The sequence below is a fragment of the Siniperca chuatsi genome, linkage group LG13 (assembly GCF_020085105.1).
Source record: "Siniperca chuatsi isolate FFG_IHB_CAS linkage group LG13, ASM2008510v1, whole genome shotgun sequence".
NCBI lineage: Eukaryota > Metazoa > Chordata > Actinopteri > Centrarchiformes > Sinipercidae > Siniperca > Siniperca chuatsi.
Genome location: NC_058054.1, coordinates 9,765,586 through 9,778,630, shown reverse-complemented (window position 1 = coordinate 9,778,630; position 13,045 = coordinate 9,765,586). Strand labels below are relative to the sequence as shown.

General features: G+C 38.6%; 1 protein-coding gene across 1 annotated transcript in view; it reads right to left on the bottom strand.

Moving 5' to 3' along the window:
• prkci (protein kinase C, iota) overlaps window positions 1-13,045 on the bottom strand; it is a 44,693-nt gene that overhangs the window by 30,598 nt on the left and 1,050 nt on the right. The window contains exons 2-3 of the mRNA XM_044221037.1: window positions 4,616-4,737; window positions 628-717 (exon numbers count right to left, since the gene is read on the bottom strand). Of these exons, the coding sequence (XP_044076972.1) occupies window positions 628-717; window positions 4,616-4,737 (212 nt within the window). The remainder of the gene's footprint in view (window positions 1-627; window positions 718-4,615; window positions 4,738-13,045) is intronic.

Genomic DNA, 13,045 nt, shown 5'->3' with positions numbered 1-13,045 from the left:
ACACACACACATATATATATATATATAATAACCCTTTTATCTATAGTATATTGTAAAATATATTACTACTGTGCATTTAAGTACAAAATCTAAACACAAATTAAAAAAAGTGAATTCTGTAGGTTTCACCATTCCCAAGGAATATATAGAATTTTCACTATAACAATATGTAAGATTAATTGTATTTGACTCTGTAAGGAGATGTTTTGAATTACATGAAAATATTTTACATGATTACTTCTAATATTAGTAGTAGAGACTAATTACTTCTACTGGCAGTCAGTTAACTACTAAACAGTCAAGTTTTGTTCTTGCCAAAACTGCCTGGATGATCTGTGTTGGCACTGCTCGTCAGTTGTGATCCTGGGCCTGAGGTCTGGTATACTGTAGCTCAACGACCAGAAATAGAAAATACAGTAATGCTGCCCACTTGACAGGTCATAAAAAGCTCAACAGAGAAGTGAAAAGCAGCAGAAAGTCAAAGATAACAGGCTTCTCATCTGGACCTCTTACTGACCCAGCACGTGGTGTGAATCAACATTTCCCACACGAGAACATCCTGTGAATTAAATCCTGAAACTATACATGTACAGAAATACTGTCTGTGTGAGAAGCAGTGAGGCTCACCGTGGATAATGAGCTCTGAGTCTTTGTTGAGTTCGTAGAGACGCAAAGCTTCTTCCAACTCCAGCTGAGACGACACGGTGCAGGGGTCACCTAACAGCGGAGGAGACACCAGAGGTCATTCACCACATACAAAAACAAGAGTGAGAGAGATGCGTCGTCGGCCCACTTTGATTATGCACCAGCCCACATCCTCCTCCTCAAGATCCTCAACACCAGTTCAACTGTTAGTCAATGTTTTGCAACTGAAGCTGTAAGACAGGAGACAATAGGGATAAGATAAGCAAGGATTGGGTTTGGCTAGCTATTTAGCTATATCGGGTGATGTTCGGATGTCACTTTTCGTGAAATGACCAATCACCGTCTGGATGGGGCGGGACATTAAAAAAAGGCTGATGTTCTACAGTAAACTTTCGAAATGTTGAACTCTATTGTTACGCATGAATGGTTATGATTACTGACAAGTTAGTACTTAGCATTAACAAATTAGATACTAACCACCCAGGTACACAACCCCCTCCCCTCCCCGCCGAAAAAAATCCTAGAGGAAACATTGAATCTTGTTTCTGTAAAACCTATATTTACATGAATTAGATATCTCCTCTACGATAACTTTACTGTAGAACCAAAGCTGTCATATTTTTAAGTATACTAGTGAGATACGACACCGCAGCTTCAAGACTAGTATTTTATAAGTATTTTTCTTTTTTATGTTAGAGCATTTGAACTGACAGCACAGTGAGAGGACAGTTTTTGTTTTTTTTTGCTGTGTGAGTAAGACAAAGTGTCTGAACTTTACAAATAACCCACTGTTCAGCTGTGGAAACAGACTTATTTATTTCAGTTTTAGTCAGACTTTGTGTTTAATTATTTGTGATACAAGTAGAGCTGCAACAATTAGTTAATTAAACGACTAGTTGATTGTCAGAAAATAAATCTGCTACTACTTTGATAATCATATAATGGTTTCATGGTAGTTTGCTCGTTTCAGCAACTCAAATGTGAGGATTTGATGCTCTTCTTTGTCACACATGATGGTAAACTAAATAACTGAGTTTTGGACTGTTGGTCTGACAAAACAAGACATTTAAACACAACACCTTGGACGGTATTTTTCACTGTTTTTGGACATTTTATAGAAAGGAAGAAAAGTCTACATCTTGTTTTATCTAGTTTTTATTATGTTTTTGACAGAATAGCTAACAATCCAAGCCCTTTTTGTGCTCCTCATTAGGTGCAGGTATTAGTGCACACTTTTAGCAAAGCTTTCTGCATTTAACAGCTCCCGTCCTTTTTTTCTTTGTATTTTTTAATCAAGTTTCTATCTTTCACATGTGAACATGTTAAAACCCTGCTGGAAATCCAATAAGGGGAACCAGGTTTCTCATTTGCATGACATTTAAGAGATCAGAACAACAAGACAAGCAATATCAGACAAGTAGAGACAATTAGTTGGTGCATATACTGTATTTCCAGATCCCAGAGCAAAAGGTTGCGAGTGTAAAAGGTGAGTTGTATAGTACAGCAGCATGACATTTAAAAAATAACTTGTCTAACCATTGCAGGTGTGATATGAACTGCAACACATGTAGCAGAAGTAAACATTGAAAAAAGTGTGTGGGTGTGAGTGAGAACATAGGAGGCTGTGGCAGTTGATGTTGCCATTTCAATACTTTTTTTTAAAATTGTACAGGCCTATTTGTACAGTGATCAATCTGACTAAATAATTAAATTACCACTCAGACGCAAACCTAATTATTTCCTTATTATTAACAGACAGAGTCAGGTGTTGGCGTGACACACTCGGAGAGGCAGTGTGAGCCGATTCTATTCTTAGTGCTCTACCTAACTGATTTTATAAATAGCTCGAGAACAGAAACTATGACACACAGTGTATATTTAAAATGATACAAACTGCTGGAGGTTGACATAGAACTAGTGGGTGGACTGCGACAACCATCACGTATGGTTTCAGGAGGTGTCACTAAGTTTGTGCATCCACGACCGAGCATGTTACAGAGAAAATACAAATAGGAACAGAGAAAATAAAGTACATTAAAAAAAAGGTACTGATATGGATGAATCACTCACCAATCTAATTGTCCTCATGTCGCTTCAGTAAGCTTTTTCCACTACATGGAGTTATGCACTGTCCCCTTAACTTTGCAGTCAGCCAACAAGATTTTTATTTCATTGTTCTCCTGGTGTGGTTTGGTTTGGGGTTAGGGAGCACATATTTCTCTTCATCTTACAGGCGGTGCTTTGGATCACAGCCTGGCCAATACAGGATTTTTGAGGCTGCTACCAATATCAGTATTTGAGAGTTTTAAAAATCTGATAACAATATACTGACTGATGTTAATTTTCTCTGTTTCTAAATGACCTCAAACATATCTTTGGAATTTCTTTACTAGGGATGGATACGAGTAATAAATTATTCGAATACTAATCGGACACATACCAGATATATCTTTTTTCCTCTATTCGATCTTTTTTCCTTTAGTATCTGTAGATTAGAAAATTTTTCTGGAAATTCCATTTGAAAAGCGAGGGTTGTATTATGTTCGAGGACTAGACAATTACGTTTTCTTCACAACATCAGATATTCTTTCTGAATGGAAAAGGTGTTACATTTTGAGTTGTTTGTAGCCTTAATGTTGCTTGGCTAGCAAGTGTCTTCAAGTCCATTTATCGTGTCTTTTAAAGTTAGTCAGCCCTAAAAGTATTAGTTAGTTTCCACAGTTCAACCTAAAGGAGTTTCTGACAGCTCAGGTAATGTGTTTTACTGAGTGAAAACAAGTTGAAAGTGTCTCCCGACATCTTTGCTGCAGAAATAGACAGATGACAGAGAATTGGGACCCCGATGGCACGTCCTCAAACGGCTTGATTTATCAGTCCAAAGCCCAAAGATATTCAGTTTACTGTCACATAAGACGAAGAAAAGCAGAAATTCCTCACAAGTGAGAAGCTTGAACAAGGGAATGTTTGGCATTTTTGCTAGGAAAAAAATGGATGAAATAATTAACTGATTAATTTTCAGTCTACTGACTAATCGATTAATTGTTTCAGCTCTAACTAGCAGGCTCTACTTTGGATCCATGACTGTTGCTACTAGTTTACCTGTGGTACATACAGTTTAAATACTCAATACTCAAAAGTTGTTGTTTGTGTTTACATTAATTACACCATACTTTTTATAACACATGGAGATAAGATACAGTAAGTGAAGCATTCCTTTTATAGAAAAAAAATCCCTTTTTAAAGTTTTTGATTTATAGCAAATCACAACAAACAGTGTTGGTGTCCTTTAATACCTTTAAACCAGGGTTATAAAAGTATGGATTAATTACAGGTACATTTTCTAATTAACGTCATAATGACTTGGGTTCCCACTGCAGAGCTGTATGTATGTGGTTGCATTGGATGGGGCAGTAGAAGAGACAGCTACCACTGAAAAGGGTACTTCATTATGACCATCAAGCAGCTTTCCTTTCGCAGACAGGCTAATGACTCCAGTGGTTGTATGTGGGTGGCTACCAGTGGGAGCTGATCTGGGTCTAATGAGTTTGGGCAAGCTGACCTTATCCAGAGCAGAGCAATGTGATGGCTCCATCTTTCCTATGACACCATTAGTGCTGCCTGATTAATTGTCTGACAACAAGGAATTGAGTATGTGTGTGTGGGGGCAAGAAAAGACTTAAAGTCTTACCGTCAAGTGACAAGGCAGTGTGTGCTTCTGTGAGCATATGTGAGCATTAACACATGGCATTGCCAAAAGCTGGCAAATTTAGCTAGTGGCCTCTAAAATTGTTTAATCTACTTGATGATTACACACGAATCCATGACTTGATTTTTTTTGTTTTGTAAACAAATTCCTTCTGTAAGCTGAATTTTGACAAAAACTCCAGCATCTCTGGCTGGTCTCTTATGCGTCCTCTTGAAGCACAGATGGGGGGAAACAGTAAAGCATGGAGAGGTAAGGGAGGCGTACCTTCCTCGTCGATCCACTTCATGGTGAAGAGTTGGTCGTTGTCCATGGAGCACATGTCCCTCACCTCCCCGTACAGACCCTCGAATGAGATGGACGGCTCAAAATGAGTGATCATGATGTCCCTGCAGAGAAGACAAGTCAAGTATTTTATTTGACTTTCGTGATTCCACATTAAATACTTTTTTTTTTTGCCATTGTCATACTCATTGTCATCAGTTAAATTCATTCAGTCACAACCGGTCACCGACTCAGTTTTCAGACCGACGGCAAACCCTGTCATGTTACCTTTCATGAAAATGATTCCAACGAGTTCCATGTAAAGGAGGTACACAGATTATAAATTTGGAAAAATGGCAGCACTGGTGTCAAATTGGCACTCAGTATCATATCCAAAGCTGAGTAGTAGCCCAAGGGCAAATTTTTTTAAATAAAATACATCTACCACTTACTAGTACAGCACAAATTTGCTGTATTGACGTTAAAGCAACAAATACTATTAGAAACATTTAAAATGTTGATTTTTGTAGAGGGAATTTATACATTTTTTCTAATTTATGGCATGCTGTATTGACTACTGAGTACTGACTCTTTTTTTTCCTTAAACACACAGAAACAGTAAAAACAAAATTCCCCATTCCATAATTTAAAGTGCTTTCATTCAACTAAAATACTTCTGTAAAATCATTTTTTTCTGGGAACATTTACAAATAGTGTATTTGACGTATTACCACTGATGGGAAACCAATATTAAGACACACTCCACAAACACCAAAACATACTAATTAGATATTGTCACTAGGGCTGCAACTGTTAAATATTTTCTTTATGGATTAGTCTACAAAATGTCAGAAAATAGTGAAAAATGTCCCAGACATCTTTAAAATAGCTTGTTTTATCCAACTAAAATCCTAAAGATGTTCAATTTACAATTATATTAAACAGAAAAGGCACCAAATCCTCACATTTAAGAAGCTGGAACCAGAGAATATTTGGTATTTTAGTTTGATAACTGACTAATTGATAAGCACTAATCGTTAACTTTAGAAGTTAAAACACTCCCTCCCACGCTCTGATGCATTTGAAGGAAAAACTCTGAAGAACGGCAGACTTCTGACGGGGTGAGAAAGAGGCGAGAGCCCGTCCTGTTTTCCCCCAAACGCTACTGTGTGTGAGCCACAGTCTCGCAGTCTGTCACATTCATCCATATAGCATGATTGTGGGTGTGAGAAAGAGAGCAAAAACAAGACCGAGAAAGACAGCAAAAGAGCGAGGGAGAGAGCCACAAACAAAAGCAGAATGAATCACAGGCGATGGTGGTTGTAGTTGTATTGTGACTGGTTTGGTTAAGGCTCACTATCCACCAATGCACTCCATCAATTTCTGGAAGGCAGTCAAAAAAGCCTTTGACACTTGGCTTACTGCTCTTAATCAACAAGTACATCACTTTCTGCCTCATCAGTTCACACATACACAAACATTATGGTGAGACATGGGTAAAGGAGCGTAGAGGTGGAAAACCGAGGGCATCTATCCCTGTAGATGGGATCATCTGTCCCCATCATTTCATGGCGGCGTTAGACTTGATGTCGCCAACCGCAGCAGTATTTACAACCCCTAAGAAAGGAGTTGGAGTTCGTACTTACATTAGCTTTTACAGGTCTGCAGGCGACAGGGGTCTGAGCTCAGGCGTCTACATGTGTGGGATCAGGAGCAAGTGGAGAGACAGAATGGGCCAAACAAGGGGATAAGTATGGTCAAGAGGTGGAGTAAAAAGGGAAATAAAGAGGGGATGATGTGTAAAAGCAATCCCACCAGTCAGGGAGTGACCCAGAAGGACAACGACCTCTTACTCCCTTTACTGCCCTCGTCAAAGATGGACCCAGTTTTTCATCAACTTGAGAGCTTTACAGCAGGATAATAAAATCCCAACACATGAAGTAAACAACGCACACTTTCAAGGACATCTACTGTACAAGTCCAAGGGCAGCACAGAGTGTGTAAGGTCACTGTAGGCTTGTTGCCAGGAGCAAACACACACATATAACACTAGACTGTGATTTATTGTCTGATATTTCAGTTTCACATTAATGTTGAGCATCTACAGAGAGTGGCTCGTGATAGTTTAATACACGCTGTGTGGAAGCTGCACTGTCTTGCCTAAAAATCACACATCAAGAATTAATAAAGCATTCTGAGCAAGAATAAACTGACATACGGCTCAGACTGATGCCTCCCTCTCTTTTCTCACCCTCTTCCTCCACCCTGCTGGTGTTAATCATTGCCTGTGAGAGACTGGCAACTACACTCCTACAGTCTGATCTCTCCTCTAGGACCAGCATGGCAGCTATACTTCCTCCTAAAGCCCTGATAACATCAGAAGATAGAGAGTGCATAAACACACACACAAACACTACACTAAAAGGTTCCCACACTGTGATTGTAGATGATCCAGGCAGCGTATTAATGGCAGGAGGTGACTGTGTCACATGTAAGTGGGCCTGAGCTGTGAGTGTTCATTAAACACTGTGCGTATACACTGTAGTTAAAGTTTAGCCATGTCTCAGGTGCCTCAAACAACATCCTCTGTGACACGGAAACAAGCTCAGCTAATGGCTACAGCAGTTACAGGAAAGAGACTACAAAGTGATAAAAATTTATTAGAAGCAGAAACGCAACATACTTTCAACCAGGTGACTTTCATTTTTTAAAACTGCTGTTTTATAGGTTTTTAATTACTGTATAGTTGAGCTGAAACAATTGGTCAATCAACAGAAAATTTATCTGCAATTATATTGATAATTAATTGTTTCAGTAATTTTTCCAAGCAAAAAATGCCAAACATTCACTGGTTCCAGCTGATCAAATGTGAGGATTTGCTGCTGTTGTCAAATGACAGTTAACTGAATATCTTTGGGTTTGAATATGTCACTTTCGGCTCTGGGAAATTTTGACAGACATTATTAACTATTTTATGACAAAGCAATGAATTGATTCATTGAGAAAATAATTGGCAGATTAATTCACAATAAAATAATCGTTAGTTGCAGTCCTAATTTGTTGGTCTTCTGTGTTTTATATAATTGTAATGTGAATATCTTTAGGTTTTGGACTGACAAAGACATTTAAAAAGGCATCACCTTGGATTCTCAGAACACTGGGCATGTTTACCTGTTTTTTTGACATTTGTTAGATTAAATTACTTAAAAGGTCCAGTGTGTAACATTTAGGAGGCGCTATTGGCAGAAATGGTATTCATTAGTGTGTATAAGATCACCTGAAAATAAGAATCGTTGTGTTTTCATTACCTTAGAATAAGCCCTTTTTATATCTACAGAGGGCGTGGGTCCCCTTCCACCACCGTAGTTTCTCCTACACGCTTGGAAGGGGAGGGTGATGCAAGCAGTATTCAAATGACTGCAAACTGCAATTTCACCACTAGATGCCACTAAATCCTACACACCGCTCCTTTAAATGAAAAAATAATCAACAGGCTAAATGATGGCCTGCTGTATAGTAGTCCCACTGAAAGTAAGAGCACACCTATTATTGTGTCACAAAACTAAATAATCACTAGAGCTGAAATGATTAGTCAATTAATCAATAAGTTGATCAATAGAAAATCAATTGCTGAAAATTTTGACAATCGATTAATCATTTTAGGTCTTTTAAGAATGTTCTGGTTCCAGCTTCTCAAATGTGATATTTTGCTGGTTTTGGATTGTTGCTCAGACAAAACAAGCAATTTGAATATCATCTTGGACTTTGTGATTAACAGATTAATCGATAAATAAAAATTATTGTTTGTTGCAGCCCTTATAATGACTGAACTTAACTAGGCTAATGAGCAGACAGCTGTTTGACGACTTCTATGTTGCATCCTTTGATTTGGAAAATGCATAAGGCAATACTGCATTTCTTTAACCATTAATAACACATTAGCCAATAGATTGATTGGCTAATTGATTGAGTGATTAAAAAAGAACCTAAAATGTGTTGTGGGATTCTTCAGGGTGACTAAGGCAGAAGGATTTTGCAGTGAGCGACTGGGAGCTCATCACTGGTGAGTAACTGGGAGAAATTGGCATTCCACACAGACCTGGCATTCCTCGGCTCTGCGTCGTCCTACAGTACAGCTAAATTAAAAGGAGGAGGAGGAGGGGGGTGCTGGCCTGTGCCCCTGGCGGCTGAACCGTCATGAGTAGGACTCTGCAGCCCCATCTGCCCAGCATGAAGCCATTTGTCACTGGTGAGTGCTCAAGCAGGAATTAGGGCCTGGTTGCCTCTCTGGGCTTCCATGAGCACCTCGGACCATCCATCTCTGTCACCGCTGCCACACATGGGTATGCCCCCCGCAACACCGTCACACAACCAACGTGCACACGTTTCGTTTATCCAGAATCACATGCTAGCACATTTATACACTAATGAAGCAGCATAAACACACACTGAAGCAAACACAGAAATGCACATGCTAAAGTTGAAGTTACCAAAACAGCCACCTAGACGCACCCAGTCCACAAAAAAAAAAAAAAAAAAACCTGAATCCTCCCACTCCGCCCCCAGTAAGGTCACAGTGAATAAAACATAGGCTGCAAGATGCTGTGGTCTCCAGGCAACGAGGCCCACCTGTGGTGTTAAACAGGAGGGAGCCTTGCAGCACAAAAGCACCAAGCAAACTCCTGCAGACAAGGTCACTCGTGATGACGGACAGACGCGTGTATGTAAACACTTGAGCTGTATTACACACAATGTGCAGGATGTGTAGATGGTGAAAAAGAGAATACATTACATGCATGTTAGCAGCTGCTGAGAATCTGTGATACTTAGACTTGTTAGCGACAATCATGGGTGAAGATGTGTTAGTGGGTAGGTGGGTGGGGGTTGTTTGACTTTGTGGTTCAGTGCTTGAGGTGCTTTCAGAGCAAAAGTAAATGGCGAGACAAGGAGCGCTTCCCATATCTTAAACAAAGCAATGCCTTGAAGCACGGATGCAGACAGTAGAGTCTTTGAAAAAGAAGAGCAACTCCTTTCAAATAAGTAAAATAACAGAACTTCTCCGTCGAGCCAATGTAATCCCAGTTTCCTGCCAAACAACATGCCTTGCACAGGAAGTTGAGAGAATCCTGAAGTTGATCTGGCACATAGAAAGCCTTGTATTAGTCGGTGTAGGGAACTCTGCAAAACAATGTTTCTTCTGGCCTGACATGGTGACACATTGGAGTCACATACAGAAACCTGCTACAGTAAAAACAGCTTAGCATTTTTGTAAGATATAACTTTGGAGTTGCATGTCAACTTTTTCTTTAGAAATAGGCTGACAAAAAAGTTTAAAATGTATGTGACAATATTCTCTAAACAGGACTAAGGTAAGCTGACTGGCAAAAACGGAAAGAGGAAAGTAAGAAGATTGGTGTCCTAAGCCCACATAAACAGATTCCTCTAACTAGAAAAATATTTGGTTAAAAACCTAACCAACTCATCAACAAAAACAGAAGATGCACTCTTGAAACTCGTGAAATTCCTGCTTAGTCTTGTTTTAAAGAGAAATGGTCAATTCTGGCAAAATAAAATCATTCATACAACATATGGTAACTAAAAAAAAAAAAAAAACTTTAAAAATGCACACAAGTATTACTTGGGATTAATTACTTACTCACATTACAATGATAAACTTTTTGATACATTTCTGTCATTTGCTCTACTTGCACATCATAGCCAGAGCCAACCTGCAAGATCAGGATCAGGCAATTCTTTGATTAACTGTATATTGTCAATATAAAGCCTTATCCATTTTCGCTCGTTTGCTGGTCAGCTGTCAAAAACACTCCCTTGTGCCCGATTAAAACACTTGAATTACATACTAAAGACTGTAAAGCTATAGGAGTATAAGTGGGCACAGAGCAACTGAATTATGTAGGAAAAATACAACTTAAAAAATGATCAAACAAAACAAATATTGGACTTAATATTGATAGATATCAATACAACAAACAACAAAAGATCAGATACGGTAATGATTGGATACAGCTACACTGTAAGAAATAAAGAAAAAACTAAATCCCAAATCTTAAGCACAAAATGTAAAAAGTGAACTGTAACTGAAGTGTAATACAATGAACTGTCTCCATTTTTCTATACAGTGTAAGGATTATACACAGAGATCTCAACATTGCTACACTAGAGTTGAAAAGTCAATTAATTGATTAATCGATCAAAAAATTAATTGGCAACTATTTTGAGCAATGATAAATCGCTGGCAAATATTTGCTTGTACCAGCTCCTTAAATTTCAGGTCTTGGTCTTTTTCTCTTTATTATATCATTGTAAACTGAATATCTTTTGGGTTTTGGGCTATTGGGCGAGAAAAAACCCATAAAAAATTAATAAATAAATCACTTGGGGCTCTGGGAAACTGGGATGGACAATTTTCACTGTTTTCTAACATTTTATAAACAACTGATTGAGAAAATAATCAGGAGGTTAAATGATAATGAATATAATCATTAGTTGCAGCCCTACCACTATACTTTTATTTGCAGTCCATCTACTTCCATTGTACATTATCAGCATCACTGTCTAGTTTCTAGTCACGTGATCAGTGCATTTGCAGCCTTCTCTATTGACCATCAGCCCGAATGAGAACAAAATGAAGACGAGCCAGTGACGGGCTGAGACTGCTACAGGCTGACACCAGTCTGCTGATACTGGCGCTGAACGGCTACAGACATGCAAATAGGAAAGAATGGACTCAAAAAGGACACTACACTGAAAATAGATGAGCTGAGACACTACTACAGAGTAGAGAGTCAGGTTTCATTTGGTCTTTGGATGTTTATCAGGTTTAAAAAGGATGGACAAAGACTCTAACCAGTCAGCTCATTTCACTGATTACCACTTCGAAACACAGAAAAGGAACTAATCAGTGAAATGAGCTCCTGTGGTGTTTGGAAGGCAGAAACCTGCAGACTCTCAGGCCTGGATGTCACATGATGAACGAGCATGGCGAAACAATTAATCGATTATCAAAAAATAGTTGCCGGTTATTTTTCAGACGATCAACTAGGCCTAATCAGTTAACAACCGACTAATTGTTTCAGCTCTAATGTTTCATCGCTTATTCGCGATAAGTGTAGATATTCATTGACCAACATTATCATCAGGCTCGTGCACATTTTAATTATATTGTTTTAGAGGGTTTATAAAAGTTGTGTTACAATTTCATAAAAACAGTAACAGAAACAACTGACATGAGGCTGATATCTGATCTGTCAGAACCAATCTAAAATATTGATTCGGTGCATTTCTAACTCTCCCACTCCTAACTTCTGCAGGGAAACAATAACAGCACTTTTGACATCCTGGCTTAATGCATCCCGATAGCTAAACAACAAGTCCGCTTTACTGCATTCCCTCTATGGAAACATAGCTGAGATTCCTCAGCAGCAACCTCATAAATACTTCAAATGCTTTGTTCTGTGGGATGACACCTAATGATCAACACACATTCACAGTGTCACTGAGGTGTGTCACAGGAATACAACAGGTCTGGCTGAGGTGACTTGCACTTCGCGTTTTTCAAGTCTTGGCTGGCTCCAATCACTGGCTCCATCAGGCAGAGACAGAGGGGCAGGGAGTGGCATGAAAACAACTGGGTGACCAATGATTTCCATCATCACATCCAAGTGCAAAACTAAAACAGCTGAACTGCCTCTGCCAGGCTTGGTATGACAAAAACTCAAAGTGCTGGTATCACCATACCCCATACATGACACTATCAGAGATGGATAGTACATTCATATTTATGTGTCTATAATCTATTGTCTTTAGTCCAAGTTTCTTTGCCTTTCGAATAGTGTTTCCCATAGTGCCCTCTCCCATTTAGGTTAATGTTAGGCACAGCAGAGATGACTGGTTAGGGCTATAGCTGAAACAATTTATCAATGAATTGATTTGACAATCAACAGTAAATTAATCAGCAGCAATTTTGATAATCAATTAAGTCTTTAAATGAAGCAAAAATGTCAAATATTTTCTAGTTCCTCCTTTTCAAATGTCATTATGGCATTTCTCTATTTTGTATCATTGTAAATTGAATATTTGGGTTTTGTGACTGTTAATATAAATATAAAATAAGCTATTTGAGGACGAACGTAAGGCTTTCAGAACTTGTGGTGTGCATTTTGACTGTTTATTTGACATTTCATAGACTAAGCGATTTAGCACTTAATCCAAATAATAATCAACAGATGAACTGATAATGAAAATGCTCATTAGTTGCAGCCCTAGCTGTGGTTCAGGTTGAGTTCGAGCTCACATTGTCAGGCAGTCCAACCTGATGAACATCAACAACAAAACTTTATTTGGTTTTCCATACCTCAGCAGTTACTGTGATAGTATCGAAATCAATAGATACTCTAATTGTTCCTGTTG